We start from the raw sequence: 21,228 nt of genomic DNA on the forward strand, positions 1-21,228 counted from the left end.
CTGGTTGAGGAAGCCCGAGAAATCTACCTATCTAGATAGGTGGTATAGGCGGTGTGGTGCGGAACTTGCGATCGATGAAGGGGAATAGCCCGGTTTTGATCGACTTGAATAAGCGGTATGCATGCGTGCCGTGTTTACGTGCGCCGTAACTTTAGGAGACCGATTGTGAAGTGACATAGCAAAGCTGACGATGCTACGAGGCGCTTATGTCTAGTTTGCAACAGTTTAGATCTGATTGGCTATGGTTAGTATGTTCCGATGTCACCGTCGACTACCAATATACATATATTACTCATATGATATGCAAGTGCATTAGTATAGACGCCCAAAGGCTTGTGATATTCAGGGTGAGGAAACAATAGTAGGGTCGGTAGTTTGACTTTAACAGATAAGAGTTATTTGCCACATAATTAGTTCTCTGATATCAAGGCGAATACCGGGGGTATATTTTCTAGTCTATCCCCATGAGAGACGTAGTAGATGAGAGGATATCAACCTAACGTTTGCATGGGCCTACTATACATTTACATTTATCCTATTCGATCGACATGATTCCCATGTTCCACGCAGACTTCCAGGACCTCGTTAATGACGAGAGGATTCATCGTGTGTTGTTTCTGATTCTGATTGGGACTTACGTCTATAGTGAGGCCAAGTCATGGTGGAACGTAAGTGTTAAAAGTCGTACTCTGGATACTACAAGTCTAATCCATCGAAACAGAGTCTTCTACGCCCTTTATACGTGAAAATCACATCCACGCTCAGTGACTATGTTGGTTATTCCTATTTTAATACTCACCCCCATTACGAACACATATCGCTAATAATTCATAGCGATCTGGGAAGTTTTACAAGCCATGGGGACCAACTACGCCGATCGTTATTGTATCCACAAAGAAGCAGATTGCCGAGCTTAGCGAAGCACCATGCCTCTCTCAACGAGCCGTATATGCCGATGTAAGTCAACTTCATCTCTGGCATGAGTTTCTATGCAGGTCTGATTATGTAGATGTTCGGGTTTAAACACACTATGAACAAACTTGAACACAATACCAGTAACAACAAAGTTATTAGGACACGGCTATATAGTCGTCTTCTTCAAGTCAATGGGCCCGTCCACCTAGATGGTCTCTATCCTCATTTGCTCAATCGGTTCGATATTAATCTAGAAAGAGAGCTTCGCGGGGGGCGTGTCTTGAACGGTGAATCCCGAATCTTGGATATCCCTGAAGTCAGTATCATTCTAACGTGGAAACTAGGGGGCATTTCCTTGCCTATTGCGCAGACGGCCCGCCGGCTCGTTTCTAACCTTATGGGTCTTATGTTTTTCGGAGAGGCCCTATGTAGGTGGAATAGACGCGATATTACATCATGAAAAGGCTAAGTTAACGCTTCACATAGCTTCGGATGAAGAATTCTCCTCCGCGCTCTTGCGTTATCCCCAGGATATGGTGAAGTGTATGGCTGCCTTTCAGGTAGCACCATCGTTCATGTCACCGTATGTCAAATCCTCAGTTATTTTTACCCGTGTATGAAATGAGCCTCAAAATACTAATTCAATTAGGCTTGTCCATGCCGTCCTCACCAACCGCGGAGAGGCCATGCACCTGATCCAGAAAAGGCTTTTCCAGTGCATACAGTCTGGACTTTCAAACCAAAGCGAAGGCGATAAAATCCAACGTGTATGCCCCCCCCCCCCTAAAAGGGCGAACATTTGTTAATTGATATTCTCTTTAGCACACCATTCTTTATAATATAATTGCACTAACAAGCGGCAGCGAATATTGGAATGCAGACCTCCTCTCGCAGTCTCTTCTAGGGATTTGGTTTGCTGCCTCTCATCAGCCGTGGATGAATCTGCACTTCGTCATATTAGAATTATGTGCGCGCAAGGAATGGCAAAGCAAACTACGCCAAGAGATAGAGCAACACGTTCCGCTTGACTACAAAGATTTAGAGCAGTTGCCCCTTTTAGATGGCTTCATAAAGGAAACTGTTAGATGTAATCCTCTGGACACACGTATGAGCTGCCCTACGGAACCCCGTCCCAAGATTAAAGTATTAGGTACTAATACTGTTGATAGTCGCAATACGCAGAAAGGCGTTAGAACCTTACACTTTCTCAGATGGTTCCCTGTCTGTTCCCTCAGGGGCAACTGTTTGTGTATCATCATATGATCTTATGCATAACCCACAAACATATCCCGACCCAAATGCCTTCAACCCTAGTCGATATCTACCCAAAGAACCCAATAGCCAACAGCTGAAGTTTACTGAAGTCTCCGAGGCATACCCCATCTGGGGTTATGGGTCTCTTGCCTGGTAAGTGTTAAATCACTCTGCCTTGCACTTTCGCCTACTTATCTTCGATTTAGCCCTGGCCGGTTCCAAGCATCGTTAGCCATGAAGTTGGTCATATCACAGTTACTTCTAAAGTATGATCTAAGTCTTGAAAACAAGAATGCTAGGACTAAGTGGTCTTGGGAAACATTTGCTATGCCATATAAAAGCACCAGAGTCATCTTGAAGGAGCACGGTTTGTAGACTACACAGTTTGTATAAGTGGATGAGAACGGGTGTGGAATAAGAGTGCGCAAAGATACCTTTTTGTTTTGATGGTAGGCAGTTTAAATTATACGTGATAGCATACTTCCAGGAAGAGGCTATTCCAGAATATTAACATCAAGCCACTAGTTTGACATGAGGTATTTCCATCAGCTGAGTGGTTTTGTCCATTAGGAAATGAGTTGTATCTCATAATTACTCCAGAACTAGAGGCGAAGCTCGATGCTTGTGGCTCTTCCTCTGGTCAATGCCTATCAACCTTGATCCTGTCACGAGGTGGAACCAAACAGCATGGAAACAACTTCGTTGTTCCGCGAGGAACTCTAACCTATCTGGCGAGCCCGTGGCTCGTATATACATACATGTTCTTTGTCCTAGATGTCTCATCTAGAATCCTGACATATCCCCAATCTCCTATCTGAGCCAAATAGCCATACCAACAAATAGGCACCACTATCACAGCAGCAAGCAGGCATTCCCGAACCCTAAACTCTCATTTCCCCGTAGTTTCCACCTACCCAGTCGGAAGTTTTCTCTGATGTAGAAATCTACTCGTGCTATGCAATATGCAGTGCCTACAGAAGTAGCCACGCTTGACTAACAAGCCACGAAAGTAAATGTTGCTTAGTACAGAAGAGCCATTGGCAGTCTCGCGTGGAGACGCTGGAGTTCTGTGCAAATGCAAGTTTCCAATCAACAGATGGACTTCCTCCTGGGTTAGGCTTCGCCGCACTGAGAAGTGAGAGAGGGATTGAAGTATGCTGCCGTCATCATGAGAGCAGGCTATCGCCAGAATGACTAGAAGGGACCAGAGTTAGGTAGATTAGCTAGCTTAAGATTGAGATAGTAGTTACCCCCGACCCTCTATCCCCGAATTTCCACTCCGAGCTTTTCCACCAAAGCTTCGTTGACCTTGTTATGAAGATCGTTAGTTTCTTTATTGGTTAGAGTCCGTTCGAGGCTACGGTAGTTGATCCGGTAGCACATGCTCTTCCTCCCAGTCTTAGGGTGAGTAAACTGGTCTACTAGCCTGACATCCTCGACGTCATCTCCAGCCACGCTGCGTACGATTTCCATTACGTCGTTCTCATGGAAGTCGTGCGCGTTAGCTTTGGTATTGCCTCCAGCCGCGGATAACGGCCTCAGCCAGAATGATACGTCTTTAGCGCATATCGGGTACTTGGAAAAGGGCACGAAACGTTTTAGCGAACTCAAGTCGTCCGAAACACCCTTAAATTGGGTTAGAAAACGCTCGTCCTCTGACCAGAAGAGGCGAATGTCTGGTATCTGAAACAGTAGCATAGCAATCCTTTCGAGGCCGATGCCGAAAGCCCAGCCTAGTTGATTTGGTACACCTGCATTGATGTATATGTCTTGGTTAACTACACCGCAACCTAGTACTTCTAGCCAATCACCGCCGTAGTAAACTTCAAGCTCCCAGGAGGGACTTGTAAAAGGGAAGTATGCCTCGACCCATCGCACCTGGAGCGCTTCATCTGGGAAACTGAGGTCTGCCCTTTTGGCAGCTGCTTTGGCACGGGTGAAGATTTCGACGACCATGAGCTCCAGCGACCTCTTCAGATGGGCAGCGATAGCTTCGGCCTCGGACGGAGAGTGATGTGCCGTTTGCCGAGGATTCCTCTCGTCGTGGAAGGGTGGGTTTGGGTCCTCGACTTGGATATTGTGTTTCGGCAGTTTTTCTAGGTCCGCCCATATAGCCGCCGCAACATCCCCATTGGGTACTTTAGCGCGATCCCACGACCGCGCGCCCTCCATCTGGTGGAATATGGGGTAATGACTCTTATCAATTTCATCACGGCGGTAGACATCGGCACTGATCAAGTATCCTTCGCTCAGATTCGCCTGGAACACGTCCGCTTGATGGGCGCTCGTGTGCGTTCGTAGTAACGTATCGCTGTTGATATAGTACGTGTCTGATATAGCTCGACCGGGGTGGTCTTCTGGGAACCCTAGCGAATCGAAATTCTGGTAAGTTGTAACGACAGGGTTGAAGTCATTATGGTATTTGAAAGTCGGGGCCGGGAATACGGACTCGACGATCTGCCGGGTTATGTATATGGGATGGTCTTTTTGTAGGTGCAATCGGCGGGGGATTTTTTCAATAATGTTTTGAGGTACATTGAACCAACAATCTGTCTTATAGGTGGTGCCATTGATTGTGGTAGATGTGGTAGATGTTGTATTGGTTCGGCATTGAAGTATCGAGGTAACTGGGTGTAGCAATATAAGTGTTAGGGGAGCTGAACTTCATAAGCGAGTAAAAGCTCACCACATACCTCCCGACAGGCCTCTTTGACGATTTATTCGTCTTATAATATTAGAATTGAATCTATTTGCGCCGTCAGGAATTGCGCTAGCTGTTCCTCTTGCTCGAAGACATGATATAGTGAGCCGGTTTGCCCACATGGTTGCGCGTGGAGGGGCTGTTGGACGTTGTGGCCTAGAGGCTTGGAGCTAAGAGATTTTCGAAAAAGCTTTGACAAAATTTGGTTCAATGTTCCAGTCTTGCAGTCTTGCAGATCCGCGGGGCAACATGTACAATGTACCTAGGTAACTAGCATTGACACATGCAGCCAATAAACTTACAACGCTCTAAGGGAAGGCGCCATGAAGGCCGTATCAATTCATCGAAACATGAAGTTACCTCGATGTGAAGCTGCACTATGAGGTACAGTACATTTTAGGTAGGCAGATCCCATGTGCGCGAGGGATAGGCCCATTAGTGCATGGCTGCATGTAATTAGCTAATGTACATGTACCTAATGTAGGTACCGACGAACCCTTTCTGCTTGTAACACCTGAATTACCAATACTGAATTACCAATAATGATTCCACCTTTCCACCTTCTCGGGCGAAAAAGACCCGGACAAAAAATAAATACCGGTAAACCCGAGCACTGGCCCATGTTTTTTTTCTCTTGGCCTCTTATGTTTTTTCTTCGATGAATTCCTAGAAGTCATCCCATTGCCGTCAGGGCTTAGCCGCCAACTTTTCTTCCGAGCTACGGTCAGCTACACCGTTCTTTACTTACATATGGCTTGGGTTCGCTGCATTTGGTAGGTGAATTAAGTCCAGGGTTTCTTGTTAAACTACCAATTCCAATCCTTACTTTACGACGTACATACATTATACATACATACATACATACATACATACATACATACATACCCTGACTTACTATTACTCCTCCTCCCAACCCATTCTTACGGTATAGACGGGAAACAGGAGTGCTAAAATAGTAAGCAAGCCATAGGGATGCTGCTTTTCGTCCATTCATTCTTCGAGTTACGCCCCTGTCTAGTGTAACATTCCATTTCCAATCTTAAAGATGCAGTCCGTACCCCCTCTCCCTCCGACGACCTCCCATGAGCCGTCCGTCGCCGCTACACCCGCTTCCGCAGCGGCCGCCGTAGCCGCCGCCAATGCCAAGCCCAAAAATCTAGAAAAGAAGAAGGCTGCCCTAGCCCACGAGCGCATCTCCTATCCCTTCTGGTTCGGCGGGAGCGCAAGTAGTCTTGCCGCCTGCGTGACACATCCGCTCGATCTCGGTACGTTTTGCGATCAAGAAAAAAAAATTTCTTCCATATGTCCAAGCTTCTCGGCCCTACCGAGGTACTAGATCGGACCGGTATCCGCTAACGGATGACGTACATATATATAGTCAAGGTCCGGCTTCAATTGAGAACCGGCGATGCCCCCAAGAACATGAGCGGCACTTTCGTGCACATCGTACGGACGCAGGGTATCCTCGGGCTGTATAATGGCCTGTCGGCGTCGCTGCTCCGACAAATGACGTACTCGACCGTCCGTTTCGGCGTGTACGAAGAGCTCAAGGCCCACTTCACAGCAGATGGGCACAAGCCCTCGTTACCTTTACTCATTGGGCTTTCGACGTTCTCTGGTTTCCTAGGTGGAATATCCGGAAACGCCGCGGACGTAACCAACGTGCGCATGCAGCAGGACGCAGCGCTACCCGCAGCGCAGCGCCGGGGCTATAAGCACGGACTCGACGGTATGTTCCGCATGCTCCGCGAGGAGGGGGTCCGGAGTTGGTTCCGTGGGGTCCTACCGAACAGCACCCGCGCCGCGCTCATGAACGCCGGCCAACTGGCTAGCTACGACACGTTCAAGGGAATGCTGATAGCATACACGCCGCTGGGTGATACTACCACGACGCACTTCGCCAGCTCATTATTTGCCGGGTTCGTGGCTACTACGATATGCTCACCAGTCGACGTCATCAAGAGTCGAGTAATGAGCACGAGTCACAAGCAGGGGATTGCCCATCTGCTACGCGAGATCTATGCCAAGGAGGGCGCATCGTGGATGTTCAAGGGCTGGGTACCGGCCTTTTTAAGGTTAGGACCGTAAGTGTCGTCCTCGTCTAACTAAGCTTTCTCCCATCTTCATCGCTAACGATATCGACAGGCAAACGATATGTACATTTTTGTTCTTAGAAGCGCACCGCAAGGTATATAGGAAGTTCAAGGGGATTGAATGAGTATTCTTGCATAAAGATTTGGATGAGCCTCGATATAGCACCGATAGAGTGGATACGGATCTAGAGGTTATATTTAGAATGACGGCGTTTAGAGTCAAATCCTTGGCATTATCACAGGCGTTTAGGAAGCATTGGCAATTTTAGCTGTCGGTCAGTTTAGGGTATAATGCTTTCTATTGCGTGTATTATATGCGCTTGGGCTGGGTTTCCAGACACGCGCGTATATCTACCATATGGAGAACTGATTTTATGTGAAAATGCGCATGTCCACTTTCTCTAACCTGAGTATCCCCTAAACTCCGCGTGATGATACAATGCAACGCACCTAAATGGCGTCTCAAGAAAACCAACTTTCAGACTCGACCTCGAGGTGACTCAAAACCTCATATTGTACAGGGCAGGTTGTAAAGAACTGCTTTCTGAGAAAAGCGAGCTCATTAGGGGTATAAGGTGCTTAACTCCATCCATTAGAACCAGAGTTGCCGTAAGGTGTCGTTCCGTATGCCGTGGCTCCACCTCCCCAAGCACTAGCAGCCCCGGGATTACCGTAAGGGGTGCTATAGCCCTGCTCTAGATAGCCTGCGCCGGTATCCATCCCATCAGGGCTACGAGGGCCGTCGTAGTCGCCATTCATGCCTTCGCTTTCTCCAAGTCCGTGGATTAGACCGGCAAGTTTGCGCTGCAACTCCTTAACACCCTCCAAAATGATGGCATCGGATTGGATGTTCCCAATACCCTCAACCTCAAAGTAGAATCGCGACGGGACAGCATCGTAGTCGAAGGGTTGACCCTCAGCAGGCGGCTCCTCCATATCGGCATACTTGGACTTCGGCCTAGCAGTACAGTTAATTACTTGAAATAAATACAACAGGCGCTAGGATACCAACCACTCGGCCTCAGCATCTGTCTCGTACCACAAGTCCAGATGGTGGAGCTTGTTATGTGGATCGTATTCGAAGCCGATGGCAGAAGTAGGAGACCATTTAGCATGCTCTTTTGCGATACCCTTTTTCGCGATACAGTTGAGCTTCAACTCTTGGCCTTTGCGCAGCTTGCATATTAAAGAACCGAGTCCATCAGGGTCTGTGATGACAGGGTTGCCAATCTCGCTGTTAGGTCTGTTAAATCCAACAACTAGATCGCTAGCATACACCTTCATAACTTCGTCGCTCGTGCACTTTGCGTGTAGGGAGAGGGTTACACTGCATCTTTCGCAGTTCTGCTCGCAGTCGCAATCCCGTGAGTAGGACAGATTGTCAATTTCGCTGGAGTTTAGAGGAATTAAACCAAGGCGATGGCTGATAAATTCGTCGGCAAGGACGGATGTGTTGACTTCAATTTCGACAAGGTCAATAGCAATTGTTGGGACTTCGGCATGCATGACGCGTCGGAGGGAGTTCGCGAGAGATATGTCAACGTTACTCAACTCGAAATCAACGTGGTATCGGTCAGCCTAAGGAGAAGTATAATTAGGAATAAAGTCTTCTGAGCATGGCAATCGTGACATCTCATACAGCCGACACCTGAATCTTGGGTCCAAAATCCTCCTTGAAGTCACTATCCATCATAGTATCGTATTCCATCATGGCGACTGATGCAGCAAGAGCTGCGCGTAATGCTTAATAGTTAACTGATGACTGGGAGTCTTCTGGAGGGCTCAGAATAGATGTGGCAATGTAATAACTGTTCCTAAGAAGCGAAAGTATGTTGGGTCGTCTTTTGCGGTGTGATTATGAAAGGATGAGAAAGCTTAGAAAGTTGTCAAGGCTGAAAGGTTTCCAAATAACCCACCTGAGCAGCCGCATGAGGTACGGTACGTACCTAATTGGCGGGCGCTACGACTAGAGAAGCTTAGTGCCCATCTTTCAGTGGCGGGAACACGCTAGTGGAGGTAATGTGGCTTAATTACATATGCAAGGCTGAGCGAGTACCTATTATGTAATTCTCTAGGAATATCGAGGTTCACGGTGAAGAAAGTATGGTTGATTAGGTACGTATGGCGTACCGGTATTGTGGCTACAAGCTCTATATTCACGAACATCACCTCGGGTTCTCTCAGGTGGCAAGTAAAGAAGACCATCGAAAGACAAAAACCGTGGGATACGTCAATTCACCACTATTGTAGAAGGGAAGCAATAGTTAGAACCTTTACAACCTTAGGTGGGATTTCAGTTTGCACAATTGAGAGGCAAGGTAGGTCCTGATCTATTAGGAGATTCCTCTTGATTCAAGTATTAATAACCATCTTCGCGATCCTGGGCAAGCCAGAAATAGCAATGAAAGTTAGCGTCACCTGGAGGCAGTGTAATACCAGGGACACGGTGGAAGCGATCATGGGCAAGCCCAGAGGATGCGCTTCCTAAGGACAAAAATTAGAATAATCACGATTGAGTTACTATGTAACTCTTTCAGAGATTAAACTGAAAAGAACAGATACTACACTTGATCTAAGCCAAAAGGCAAAGAGAGCTGAAGAAGAAAAGAAGAAAAATTGTAAAACTGGGAGGGGAGGCCAGGTATTTATAATGGAATTGTGTGGGGCGGTGATGAGGGGCAGAAAAGTGTGTCACAACTGGCAAGTGCTTGGCAAGTGCTAGTCAATCATATTATCACTTGACAAGCAAGTGACACGATTGGCAGGCGCGGGCAAATGGGCAAAAAAGCTCTTGCCAAAAATTTATTCTTGCAAAGGTTTATTTTATTGCCCCAGCTCGAGGGGATTCGGTAACCGTCCGTCTACATACATAATACCTAGTACATACCTACCTACCTACTTATACATACCCATACCTGCGCACGCGACCTTTCAGACATTGCCTTCCCGCCTACTTACATAGGTTCCTAACTCTTCTGCCCTCGGACGGCATATACTCACTCCTCCCCTCACACACGTCACCATGTTAAAACAAGTAATTTCTAAGTCGGCCAGAGCTGTATGCTCCAACTCGAGAACAATCGCTCAACGGCCTTTGCTACGGACACAATTCTCGCCGGCACCTTTAAGTCCTCTACGAAACGTAAGATGGTATAGCGACCAACCGGAATCGGCTGCAAAAAAGGAAGACGAAGGGCCAACTGCGCAGGTAGAAGCACAGGATAGCGAGGCAGCCAAACCATCAGATGCTGAGGCTGAGCTCAAGAAGAAGTTGGAAGCTAAAGAAAAAGAGGTCATTGACTGGAAAGTGAGTGCGACAAATGCACTATAGCGTATACCTAAAGCTAGGACCTAACAATTCATACAGGACAAATACCTACGGTCGGTAGCCGACTTCCGTAACCTTCAGGATCGAACACAGAGGGAAATGAAGGCAGCACGCGACTTTGCTATCCAAAAGTTTGCCAAAGATTTAGTCGATAGTGTCGACAACTTGGACAGAGCCCTAATAATGGGCCAAGAGAAGATCAAGACCATGGAAGAGGATCAGAAAAACGAGGATCTGATCAATTTCTACGAAGGTGTTAAGATGACCGAGACCAACATGCTCCAGACCCTCTCTAAGCATGGCCTAGAGCGTTTCGATCCCGAGGGAGAGAAGTTCGACCCTAACGAACACGAAGCAACGTTTATGACCCCAATGCCTGGCAAGGAGGATAACACCGTCTTCCACGTTCAGCAGAAGGGATTCAAGCTGAACGGAAGAGTGCTCCGAGCCGCCAAGGTCGGCGTGGTCAAGAGCCAATAAAAGATCTGGACGAACCCGATTTATCACTGTATAATACGAAAGACCTTGTATACCAGCACGACGGGATTGGCGTTGGGTAATGTATATAAAAATGCTCCTCTCATGAAAAAAAAGGCGGTCGGCGGAGATTCCCTGCTTTCAAGGTATACATGCATGGCATAGCATGGCTTGGCTTGGCTGTTAATATCACAGCTTCTCAATCGATATGGACTCTAGGGTTTTACGTTATGTAGAGCGGTTATGGAATCATTGGGCCGAGGCGATTACCATATGATGAATATATCCTCTTCATATCCGGTATCGAAGGTGCGCAGGTAATGGAATTATATATTATTGTGCCGAAATCATAGGTACCTCAGTCACTTTTATCATACGTGCCCAAGTTACTTCCTGTTAGCTAACACAATTCGACTTGGAGTAGTGAGAGGATCTGGATAGCATCAAAAGATAACCAGAGCTTAATCAGTACCTTGTACCTATGTACTACTCATCCAATTGGAACTTTCTGCGTTCACATGGAAACATACCGTATCTCATATGCCAACTGATAAAACTGAGCACAGACCGACATAGTACCAAAGCTAAATTAGCCTCTCTTCAAAGTTTTGTCCGTGGAGATCCTTGTCAAGACTTTTAATAACATTATTTCCATTAATGGTCAGTTCGTAACAAGGAGTTTTCTTTGGACAAAACTTCCAAAAGGGGTCATCCGTAACAAAGTACCGTACATCTGTATGCGCGCAACTCAGGCGGCCAGTCAAAGCAAGACAAAGCGTTTAAGTTTTAAGCTATCGCAAGAGATAATTGCTTGCTTCAATAGGTTACAAACTTATTTACTCGCTCGAGCCCATCTAGAATCGAATTGTCCGTTAACAACAATTGATTGCAGCCATGTCGCTAGCATCGCCCGTCTCAAAGGACGGATTCTCCTACGCCGGAGACCTATTCGCCGAGGCGAGCGGACATAACCGGCATAGGCGTGCCACCGTAGCGGAGCTCAAAGACCACTTCAAGTCCGGCTCCGAGAAGGATCACCCGGCCCATTGGTTCGAGGCCCAGCTCATCCACTACGGTCTGCAGGTCTCCAAAACAAAGGCCGTGGCTCGCATGCGCCTCTTCGATGCCGTCAACGCCGGAAATCTTTCTATCCCGGCTCATATCCAGAAGGTGGAGTCCGAGCTGAAGAAAGAATGGATCAAAAAGGAGCGCGAGGCTAAAAAAGCCTTCAAGAGCGCTGCTACATCTTCGCCTGCACCCAAGGCTACCGGTGCCAAGCGCAAGGCTGAGTCTTCGAGCGTCGATGTTACCGTCAGCGTCGGCGGTATCAACGTCACTGTCTCCGCCAGCAATTCGAATAAGAAGATCAAGTCACCTGCCAAACCAGCAGCTACTCCCGCGCCGCCCAAAGCCGCCAAGAAGACGGAGGCCAAGCCCAAGGCTCCAAAGGCAGCTGCCACTCCCAAGGCTGCTTCAACAACTACTACGTCCAAGACCACAGCATCCAAAACTACGGTCTCAAAGACCACCGTGTCAAAAACTACCACTATCAAAACCACGGCTGCCAAACCTCCTCTGACCGGGCGGATGGCCCGCCGCGGCGGAATCCACTCAGGCCTCAGCCGCGAGAGCAGCGCAGCAACATCCACAGCATCAACCCCTCAACCCGCGCGAACCCCCCAATTCGCCCTTCGCGGCCGGGGCCGAGGCGGCAGCAGCAACAGCCCGTCTCCCGTGAAAAGGGAGTATTCTTACAACGACGACGACGACGTCAAATACGAAGACAGCGACGACGGCGAGGACCTCAAGCCCCTGGGCCTTCTCAACGGGCGGTACGCGCTAACCAGCGACTTCGTGACTTCCGAGTGGGGACACATCAACCTCTCGCTAGTCTTCACCCTGAGCGGGACCGAGCTCTGGGGCCGTTTCGACCTCGGCATCGTCAGCGGCATCATGCGTCTCCCCCAACGGCCGTGGCAGTCCTCCACCGAGCCGTTGAATTTCACCTGGCGCGGGCAGGAGCTCGAAGGGCCGATGATGTACGGAGACTCCAATCGCGGGTGGATCCGATTCCTCGGGGGCGGAAAGGTGGAGGGCGAGCTGGATTTTATGGGGATTACGTTTGAGGGGAGTCGGGTTGTGGGACAGGGTACTAGGAGCGAGGTTGATATTAGTAGCATGAGGACGGAATGGGAGGGGTATAATGAGGGTGGATACGAAAGGGAGAGTCGTAGTCGGTGGTAGGACTGTTTCTGTTGTCGGCTCGTGAGCAGTTGCAGTGGTATAGGGGCTACACGCAGTACGGTACGCGGTCTTCTGAGTCAAAGGGCCATTTTAATACTCTCATGTACGATTTGATTAGGGCGTTAGATTGCGCATTCTACGCTGCATTTGTATTATAGGAGAGTTAGTTCAAGTGCTTATAGTGATCACCGTAGCGGCTCTTGTTGGGCTGCAAGGGGGGATTATAATCATTAAAGTGTGTTCTGGTTATACTCGTCACGCATTACAATAAGCATTTCACGGAGCATTTGCAACTATGATTGTGACAAAGGAATTCCGTTGTCGATTAAGCTCATCCAAGCACAGAGAATAGTACCTAGGCAAATACGTACACTATCAAGCAAAGCAGTTCATCATTCGTACTCTCAACATTATTCGTCCATTCGTCCATCCATCCCTTCATTAATCGTCTCATTATGCAAATCCAGCCCTTTTGAATTCCGAAACCTGCCAAACAAAATTTCTTTTTTTTTTTTTCTTTTGGGGGGGAAGGGGGGGGTTTGGTTTTTTTTTTTTTTTGGTTTTTTGGTTTTCTGGTTTTTTTTGGGTTTTTACTGTTGTTTGAAAATCTGTTCCTCAATAATAGTTAAAAACCAACCCGGTTTTTCACGGAAAGAAAGTTGAAAGGCCAACCCCTCAAAAGCCTAGCTGGCTGCCGAGGATGACGAAGGTGGTTCGAATCGTAAATATCATAGTGCGATCGAGTGAAAGCTGGTCTCAAAAGAAAAGAAAAGAAAAACCAGATACATCTGCCACTTGGTGTCTTGGCAGACAACAAAAATATCATACAACTCCCAATAGGGAAGTATGAAGGTTGGTGTTGAAAAGACAGACATCTCTGTCATTTTATATCTCAGTGAACAACTTTATCGTTGTCAATTCGTAATAGGGGAGAGTGCCAAGAATCAATCCCCGAAAGTGACATGCCACCCCAGCAAACCAAGGTCGTCATGTTGACTGGGATAAGTTGCTGACGTATCGGCAACTTGATGGAAAAACAAAGAGAGATAGACAAGTCCCAGCTATTGGCGATCTCATCAGAAACAGAAAAAACAAGTGAAGGAGAAACTGAGTCACAAGTAATTGTGACCTAAATTGAAGACAGAACCAACTGAAATCAAAGATGTCTAATGCAAGCTGCGACGGACCGACGGAGATAAGGTGCCGGCATTGTTGATTTTGTGTGTACTGAAGAGGCCACCTAATCATAATAAGAACGATCAATCGGTTCAGGTTCGCCCGGGGGAGGAGCAAAGCAGATACGTTCGTCGGGACCTTGAATATGGGACAAGCTCTCGTCCTTTTCTTTACGGCTTTCCTGGGCAGAGGAACTCTCCTCAGTCTTTCCAGGAACAGTGTCGTGAGTGGTAGTATCCACGGGAGGGTCGGGCATTCGTAGAACACCCAATGTCATAGGCTGCTCATCAAGCCCACAGAATGATTCCCGATATGGGCCACCAGTATATTCAGCTAGGGACCCGGGTTCGCCAAAGGGTATTGCCAAATCTGGGGAAGACGGGGCAGGGACACGTCTACTAAGATGATCACGGATAGCGCGGCGGACATCTGGCGAGAGAGGTTCCCATGAACAATCACGCATAAGATCAACTAGAGTATGTCCAGAAATGGAATCAACTTCTCCCATTTTAGGCTCTTTCTTGGTCGGTATTTCGGGTTGTTTAGCAATCACATTGGTTGGATAGGTGTTATTATCATCAAGGACAGGGAAGAAGTTCTCAGCCCTGAAGTTCTCAGCACTGCGGTTCATCCCTCTTGTCCCCGACCGTGCAGAGGCTAGATGAGGCGATATGAGGCCGTTGATTTCATCATAGATGCCCCGAGGACTTGTTTCAGCCAAGAGACAATCCTCATCGATCTCCTGCTTCAGCTGCGCCAGGCGCTGTTGGTTCACCTTGAATTTCTGCTTCGACTCGGTTCGTTGCATGTACGAGCGGTCAAGCAACAGTTGCACCTCACGGACGTGGTTTCCCAGATGCTCGCGGATACGATCATCGCGAATGGCACGTTTCTTCTGAAGCTCTCGCAATGCGTGGCATTCCTGCGCGACACGGTACTCGGTGCGTTTTTTCTTCAGAAGAGGGATAAAGTGTTCTCGGAGGATGTCTCGCTCCAGCTCCAGCTCCTGGATTCGCTTGGCCTGCGCCGAAATTCTCTTACGAAGAGTTTCATCCTCAGCCTGCTCCTTTGCGATAGCTTTGTATTGGGCGCTGAGAAAAGCATAAATCTCTGGGCCATGAGGAATACCACTGCCCTCAGATCTGGTGATTCTATTGGCGACATTATTGACCTCACTCTGTGGAGAAATTGTTATGTTAGTCAAGGCTCAATAAACGTGCTTTTGTTTGCCCGGCATAAAAGGGATTAGGATTTAACATACCTCTGTGAACTTGTAGTTCGTACTGGCAGGCGGCATACTTTTCTCTGTCTTGCCATACACATGATCTCGGAGCTTCTTGGCCTCTAGAGGAGCCATGCGGTCATATTGCGCTAGGAATGCAGCCGGAGCCCATGCGATGCTGGGCACACCAGGAGGCGTGTAGATAAGAGACGGGCTATGGGGGACTTGGTAAAGGGGAGAAAACTCCTCTCCTGTATAGTGGTCCCTCTGAGCCTTTGCATCCTCAAGATAGTAAGGATAATGATCCCTGTCCGGTACAGGCCCCATTGGGCGCATTCGTTCAGCAGTAGCAAGTGTCTAAACATGCCTGATTAACAACTATTCCAAAGTAGACAGCGCAAAAATAGAAGAAAGGAACAATTAAACTTACGTTTCTAGGGTCCATTATATTTCCACGTGCCCAAGGCTTACAATCCTGAGCCCACTGGAGGAAAGTGCAAGGAGAAACGCGGCCAGTAGGAAGGGCGCCCTCATCATCGTCTTCATCATCTCCCCATACAGGGATACGATTCTCTGTTGCTGAACAAACCCTGCGGTGAGGCAAAAGGTTCATCGAAGCCGGAGGAGCTATGTGGTTAATCGACGGCTTGCGAAGCTCAAATATAGCATCGCGGGGAGAATCACCATCCATGTTATCGGATTCGATAGCCTTATCCATATAATTCAACATCCTAGGAGATACGACTGTTAGCATAAAGTATTGATATCAGGAAGGCTCTTGGGATAACAACGTACTTAGTGACGTCCCTAGGGTTGTCAGGAGGTTTGGGTTCGCCATGAGGTTGAGATGCCGCTTTACGATCCATCTCATCGCTGTGAAACTTGATCCACTCAAACAGAGGGTCGGTGAGTCCTCCCATATCGGGACCACGCATAGCTATGTATGCCTGCATCATCGCATTGGAGATCGTCTGCTTATCTTCATCTCCAGTCGGAGTCGGCTTGCTGGCAGAACAGCCAGGGACGAACTGCTCGGATTTACCACTTGGGCCAGCACCTACTTCGAAATCTTCAATCGTGTTAGGTTTTCCTAAATCAGGATAGTCCTCAGGCCCGAACAAAGGGGGCGAGGAGGTTTTAGGCACTCCGAAGAAGTCATCCTCATCCCCCGACGCGTCGCCGAAGAAGTGCAAACTTGACGCCTTGTCGCTGAATGATGCCAAATCCGGAGCCAAGATAGGCGGGTCCGAGACTATAATGTTAAGTATTTTTATAAGTCAAAGTAGTTATTAAAGATGGCTTATAAGGGGAACTAACCTTTGCCTTCGTTAGAAGGGTTCGAACCAAGGGGTGACGGTTTATGCTTGGGTTTACACATGGTGAAGAAGGGCCCAGAGTATTGGGTGATAAGAGAAACAGCGAAGAACGCGGCCGAATAAAGATAGCGCGATAATCAAGGATATGAATGAATAGGCGAAGGTTTTTGATTACAATAGGAGCAACCACAGACGCATTCATGGAAGGTTGCGTGCTGTTGTTTCGCCGATAGGAGGAAATAGGACGATGAATAGGCGGCAACGAAATGTGTGTCGTAGGTAAGGTGCGAAACGGAAGGTTGTAAAGGTAAAGGTGTAAGGAGAAAAGAACAGGAAAGAAGGAAAGGAAAGAAACAAATCGTTATCTCCCGCCACAACGAAATTCACAACTGCCTAACATAAGGAACACTTCGTTGCTCCGCTACCAAGCTTGCTTATCACCAGGCGTCAATTACGATACGGAAGTCCCCTAGAACTCACTAAAACTGCAGATAGGCACCGGACAGTAGGTCGTCACCCCGTAACGGAGGTGGTTGGTACCCAAAGGCAATGCTATTGCCAGCCTACACTAGGCTGCTACGTTAAGTCAAGCCGAAGTTAGCATGCCCAGCTGCACATTTCAGTACCTACTGATAGGTTAGGTATCTAGAAGTATATTCCGTAGAATATATAGGTAATTATTGATTAGAACTTCTCGGTATGCCTACCTAATATTTAGGTGTCTAATATATGTGAAGGCACCAAGAACAAACCCCTTTACCCCTGAGTTCGTGATTAAAATGCATGCATCATTGACTTCATTCTCTTCTAAGAACGATCCTGCCCTAAAGCCTAAGAGATATTAACAGCAAAGCAAAACAGGCTCGGTCCACATAAGTTGCAATAATATGTGATGGATCTCACTTTTTCGCTTTGCCTTTAGCTCCACCAGCCTTGCCCTTGCGGCCCTTTGCTGGCTTCTCATCTTCATCTCCATCCCCAGCTGCTGCAGCTTTCTTGCCGCCTCTCTTCGCAGGCTTAGCCTTCGGCTTTTTGATATACTTGTCTTTTTCAATGCCGCCATCGTCATCATCATCATCAACAGCCTCGACGGCCTCTACGACATCTGCATCGTCGTCTTCCATTGCTTCCTCGAGATCTGGCTTATCCTTTGGAGCCGCCTTCGGAGCTACCACGCTACTGGCCTTCATGAAAGGGATTGGGTGTGACCTCGTGTTGTACCTATAAATATTAGCCTATTGATATATAATGCTGTTGCGTAAGTCTGACTTACAGTCTAGTAAAAGTAGACTTAGTCTGGGTTTCAATGTTAACACTCTCTTCATTTTGAGGGCCAACGCCAAGTTCCTTAATATAGTCGAAATCCTCTCTAGTGAGGAAATAACTGTCCATTAAGTCGATGACTTCGTCGACAGATGTCTTGCCTTCGTCAGCAAGTCTTTTAATAAGCCGCGTCCAGAGCACTGGCAGGTACTCTTGGCGAATCTCGTGATGGTCACCGGAGGACCTGAGTCGCATGTGCGAATGAATTTCACGAATATATCTACCCAACTTGCCGTATTTGCTGTTATTGCCAAGCCAGGTTGTGAAGGTACTACCACCTAGAAGTTGGCCAGCCACGAAGCTGGCCGGTCGAACTGTGCTAAAGACCGCATGAGTAGGCATTAGGCTCCAGTGCTGTTGGGGACCATGAATCATCCGATCCACCAAGTCGCCATCACTAATACTTTCTGCTGCCATATCGAACAACTCTAGAGCTTTGAGATCATGCTCGCGTTTGTTCTTGTACTGAGACTGGTTTAGAGCAGCTGGCTTGGTTTTTAAATAGTTTTCTTGTATCATCAAGTAGCTGAACTCGTGATCGTTGAAGTAGAGTTCAATCTTGTCGTTAAGAGTCGCCTTGCTTGCGGGGGAGAATAGACCACCGCCGAGCACTTTCTGACAGATATCCCACGGCTTCAGCACTATCGACTTCTCCCAGGCCTTCGACATATCCTTGCCCTGGCTATAATCTATAGAGGTCTGATCTAGCTTGATCGTGGATAGCATATTAACAATCTGCCTGATATCTCGGTTACTGCCTTCAATGAGCGCTTCAAGCACCTGCGGCGTGAGTTTCAGCCCTTCTCTATGACATATAGTCATCATACGTGAGCGGATCTGGTCGATTGTTGGGCGTTGAAACTTGATATTGTACGTCACCTGGTCGAAGGGCTTCATCTTGGGCAATCCTCGCTCGTTGCAAATAAGTATCAGAGGCACCTCGGTCTTCTTGCAGAACTTCGCGAGAGCACCCACACCTCCACGGTCGCCAGCGGACATCCCGTCAACTTCGTCCATAATAAGGACAATATTCTTTTTCTCCTCATCTACCTTCTTCCCATCTCCTGCAAAGTAGCCACGCAAGGATGTGTTATTCATAACTTCACTAACTCCGGATTCCACAAGCTTTTTACTACGCGTATCGCTGGCGTTGCTCTCTATAACGTCGAAACCTTCAAGCTTAGCAGCTAGATGGGCAGCTGTTGTTTTGCCAATACCTGGGGGGCCAGAAAGGATAATGGCGCGATAGCCGCCCATGCCATCTGCACCAAGCCTCTCAAAGTGATATTTACGTGATTTATGCCAGTTCCTCAAGAAGTTCTGGATCCTCTCGACCGCTGCCTTGTTACCACAGATGTGATTTGGCTGGGTTGGAGCATATTTCACGGTCCATAACTGAGAAACGGGGGTTGGCGCTGCTGGAGAAGGACCAGCACCTCGCGCGGCGGCTGCTTTCCGTGCTTTCTCGGCCTCGACTTTTCGGGCCTTTTCTTCTCGTTCCATCTGAGCGGCTTCTTCCTTGATCTTTTCTTCCTCTAGTCTTTTCTTTTCCCGGGCCTTTTCGGCATTTTTTCCATTTCCACCTCCAGCGGGTAGGCGACGAATGAGCTCAAACAAGCCCTCCTCGTTGATCGTCTTGATACCATGCTGGCGGATTTTCGCAAGCTTGCTAGGTCCAGCATCCTCACCCAGTACCACGTAGCTAGTTTTACTACTTGGCGCACCAGTGATCTTTCCACCATGTCGCTTTACCAACGATTGAGCATCCTCGCGAGCGATAGTAGTCAATTGCCCAGTGAAAACAAAGCTTAGACCGGCAAGACAATCTTCCTCACCCTCGGGTAATTCCCCAATGGGATTCGGTGGGGGACCACTATTTCCCCCTCCTGCTGCCGCCTTTTTCCAGTCGAACTTGGCATTGGGGTCCTTGGCTGGCGGTGTCGGTGGCCTAACCGTAGGGATATCGTCCAATATCGCCTGGATCTCTGCGTTCTCCGGTTCGTCCGCCTTCTTGGCTCTCGGCGCCCTGGGTTTCTTCGCTGCCGGCTTCTTACGGGACGGAGGTTCGTCATCGTCATCTTCTTCCTCACTAGGTTCGGACTCGGGTGTCTTCCTCTTCTTCGCTGAATTGGAGGCCACGTTACTCTTCGAAGGTTTCGACGTAGTAGGCTTGTTATCCTCAACTGCTGGTTTGGCACGAGAAGCAATTCTCTTGGGTCTAGGAAGGAACTCTTCTTCGCTATCCTCCTCGGCGTAATCGTCGTTCTTTCGCTTATTACGACTCTTAGCGTCCGCGGCGAATATGTCGTCGCCAGCATCTGCGTCGTCATCCATGAATGCATCCTCCTCCTCGTCTAAGTCGTATCGCTTGAGTTTGCTCGCAGGACGCTTCTTTGGCGTGGTCTCATCATCCTTGCTCGGGAGTGCAGCGTCTTTTGCTATAGTCTTCTTATTTCTCGGGCTCGATCGAACTTCAACTTTAGGCTTTGGCTGCGACTGCGGCTTTGTATCCGGCTTTGTAGATGGCTGATTCTTCGACTTGCTCGATGCAAAGTATTCACTCGCCGTAGTAGCTGTCCCTTGCACCTTGTCGCTAATGCTAAAGTTTAGTTCAATACTAATGTGTTTATAATATAAGCATGGCACTCACGCCACTTTCTTAGGAGCTGATCTAGTAGTTGGTTTCTTCGTCCTTCAAAGCCAGTTAGCTTCAATTAATTTCATCTTGATAGAATTATTCTGCTTACTCTGCAACTACATCCTCATCCTCATCACTATCATCCACAACCTTACGTCCCTCTATCATGTACCATTAGTTGCTAAATCAACTGCTTAAGTTCGAGGGATACGCACTGGTCCGTCTCTTTGGCGGTTCTTCGGCCGTCTTCTTTGAAACTGGCTTTGAAGAGGCCGGGGCACCGCCCTTGGCCCCGAAGAAAGAACGGATATCCGGCATGCTACTCAAGTTTAGAGGATATATCCCAGCCTTGGTTTATTGATCAAGAAGAAGGTCGGTGGTGTTGCTATCAAAAGAAAAGAGTTTAGGATTTTCATAGGAAAAGTGAACGATCTACTATGTAAAACGCTCGACGCGAATTAAGACGCGCCGACGCTTGGAGCTAGTCCATATAGTCTTTAATGGAATTGATTCGCGCAATTCGTGCACGTGCCACCGGTGC

At 48.0% G+C, this 21,228-nt stretch overlaps 8 protein-coding genes across 8 annotated transcripts; 4 read left to right on the plus strand and 4 right to left on the minus strand.

Annotated features, from left to right (window-relative positions):
- Positions 1-548: 548 nt before the first annotated feature.
- On the plus strand, positions 549-2,544 carry F5Y00DRAFT_269166 (cytochrome P450; the record flags this gene model as incomplete). The annotated part of the gene is made up of 9 exons (XM_048012386.1): positions 549-668; positions 722-772; positions 835-957; positions 1,010-1,343; positions 1,402-1,486; positions 1,565-1,682; positions 1,738-2,020; positions 2,085-2,322; positions 2,376-2,544. 9 exons carry the CDS (start codon positions 549-551, stop codon positions 2,542-2,544), a joined length of 1,521 nt encoding a protein of 506 aa, XP_047869695.1.
- Positions 2,545-2,717: 173 nt separating this feature from the next.
- On the minus strand, positions 2,718-5,247 carry F5Y00DRAFT_223548 (phenylalanyl-tRNA synthetase). Its single transcript, XM_048005891.1, has 2 exons — positions 4,863-5,247; positions 2,718-4,796 (listed from the first exon to the last, which is right to left on the minus strand). The coding sequence occupies exons 1-2, from the start codon at positions 4,990-4,992 to the stop codon at positions 3,430-3,432; spliced, it is 1,497 nt and encodes a 498-aa protein (XP_047869696.1). The 5' UTR covers positions 4,993-5,247; the 3' UTR covers positions 2,718-3,429.
- Positions 5,248-5,915: 668 nt separating this feature from the next.
- On the plus strand, positions 5,916-7,525 carry F5Y00DRAFT_269167 (putative dicarboxylate carrier protein; the record flags this gene model as incomplete). Its single annotated transcript, XM_048012387.1, has 3 exons — positions 5,916-6,135; positions 6,249-6,954; positions 7,016-7,525. 3 exons carry the CDS (start codon positions 5,916-5,918, stop codon positions 7,086-7,088), a joined length of 999 nt encoding a protein of 332 aa, XP_047869697.1. The 3' UTR covers positions 7,089-7,525.
- F5Y00DRAFT_59613 (insert subdomain of RNA polymerase alpha subunit) lies at positions 7,013-8,847 on the minus strand. The gene is made up of 3 exons (XM_048013858.1): positions 8,603-8,847; positions 7,976-8,541; positions 7,013-7,921 (listed from the first exon to the last, which is right to left on the minus strand). The coding sequence occupies exons 1-3, from the start codon at positions 8,672-8,674 to the stop codon at positions 7,543-7,545; spliced, it is 1,017 nt and encodes a 338-aa protein (XP_047869698.1). The 5' UTR covers positions 8,675-8,847; the 3' UTR covers positions 7,013-7,542.
- Positions 8,848-9,901: 1,054 nt separating this feature from the next.
- F5Y00DRAFT_59667 (GrpE-domain-containing protein) lies at positions 9,902-11,010 on the plus strand. Its single transcript, XM_048013860.1, has 2 exons — positions 9,902-10,270; positions 10,331-11,010. The coding sequence occupies exons 1-2, from the start codon at positions 9,986-9,988 to the stop codon at positions 10,769-10,771; spliced, it is 726 nt and encodes a 241-aa protein (XP_047869699.1). The 5' UTR covers positions 9,902-9,985; the 3' UTR covers positions 10,772-11,010.
- A 525-nt stretch (positions 11,011-11,535) lies between these two features.
- Positions 11,536-13,292, plus strand: F5Y00DRAFT_59658 (uncharacterized protein). The gene has a single exon (XM_048013859.1). The coding sequence runs from the start codon at positions 11,663-11,665 to the stop codon at positions 13,010-13,012; it is 1,350 nt and encodes a 449-aa protein (XP_047869700.1). The 5' UTR covers positions 11,536-11,662; the 3' UTR covers positions 13,013-13,292.
- Positions 13,293-14,252: 960 nt separating this feature from the next.
- F5Y00DRAFT_257073 (uncharacterized protein) lies at positions 14,253-16,788 on the minus strand (the record flags this gene model as incomplete). Its single annotated transcript, XM_048010507.1, has 5 exons — positions 14,253-15,365; positions 15,450-15,767; positions 15,841-16,141; positions 16,206-16,662; positions 16,728-16,788. The coding sequence occupies 5 exons, from the start codon at positions 16,786-16,788 to the stop codon at positions 14,253-14,255; spliced, it is 2,250 nt and encodes a 749-aa protein (XP_047869701.1).
- Positions 16,789-17,421: 633 nt separating this feature from the next.
- On the minus strand, positions 17,422-21,131 carry F5Y00DRAFT_223557 (DNA replication factor C, large subunit). The gene is made up of 5 exons (XM_048005892.1): positions 20,903-21,131; positions 20,797-20,848; positions 20,700-20,741; positions 18,000-20,642; positions 17,422-17,947 (listed from the first exon to the last, which is right to left on the minus strand). Exons 1-5 carry the CDS (start codon positions 21,003-21,005, stop codon positions 17,626-17,628), a joined length of 3,162 nt encoding a protein of 1,053 aa, XP_047869702.1. The 5' UTR covers positions 21,006-21,131; the 3' UTR covers positions 17,422-17,625.
- Between the last annotated feature and the right edge of the window lie 97 nt (positions 21,132-21,228).

The sequence above is a fragment of the Daldinia vernicosa genome, assembly GCF_022497035.1.
Source record: "Daldinia vernicosa strain CBS 139.73 unplaced genomic scaffold F5Y00scaffold_2, whole genome shotgun sequence".
In the NCBI taxonomy this organism is placed as follows: Eukaryota; Fungi; Ascomycota; class Sordariomycetes; order Xylariales; family Hypoxylaceae; genus Daldinia; species Daldinia vernicosa.

Coding starts and splice junctions, on each gene's coding strand:
- F5Y00DRAFT_223548 (XM_048005891.1), bottom strand. CDS start 4,992: ATGTGGGCAAACCGGCTCACTATATCATGTCTTCGAGCAAGAGGAACA. Junction 4,797..4,862: donor TCAAAGAGGCCTGTCGGGAG/GTATGTGGTGAG, acceptor TGCTACACCCAG/TTACCTCGATACTTCAATGC.
- F5Y00DRAFT_59613 (XM_048013858.1), bottom strand. CDS start 8,674: ATGATGGAATACGATACTATGATGGATAGTGACTTCAAGGAGGATTTT. Junction 8,542..8,602: donor CCAAGATTCAGGTGTCGGCT/GTATGAGATGTC, acceptor ACTTCTCCTTAG/GCTGACCGATACCACGTTGA. Junction 7,922..7,975: donor ACAGATGCTGAGGCCGAGTG/GTTGGTATCCTA, acceptor CTGTACTGCTAG/GCCGAAGTCCAAGTATGCCG.
- F5Y00DRAFT_59667 (XM_048013860.1), top strand. CDS start 9,986: ATGTTAAAACAAGTAATTTCTAAGTCGGCCAGAGCTGTATGCTCCAAC. Junction 10,271..10,330: donor AAGAGGTCATTGACTGGAAA/GTGAGTGCGACA, acceptor CAATTCATACAG/GACAAATACCTACGGTCGGT.
- F5Y00DRAFT_59658 (XM_048013859.1), top strand. CDS start 11,663: ATGTCGCTAGCATCGCCCGTCTCAAAGGACGGATTCTCCTACGCCGGA.
- F5Y00DRAFT_223557 (XM_048005892.1), bottom strand. CDS start 21,005: ATGCCGGATATCCGTTCTTTCTTCGGGGCCAAGGGCGGTGCCCCGGCC. Junction 20,742..20,796: donor GATGAGGATGTAGTTGCAGA/GTAAGCAGAATA, acceptor CTGGCTTTGAAG/GACGAAGAAACCAACTACTA. Junction 17,948..17,999: donor AAGTCTACTTTTACTAGACT/GTAAGTCAGACT, acceptor TAATATTTATAG/GTACAACACGAGGTCACACC.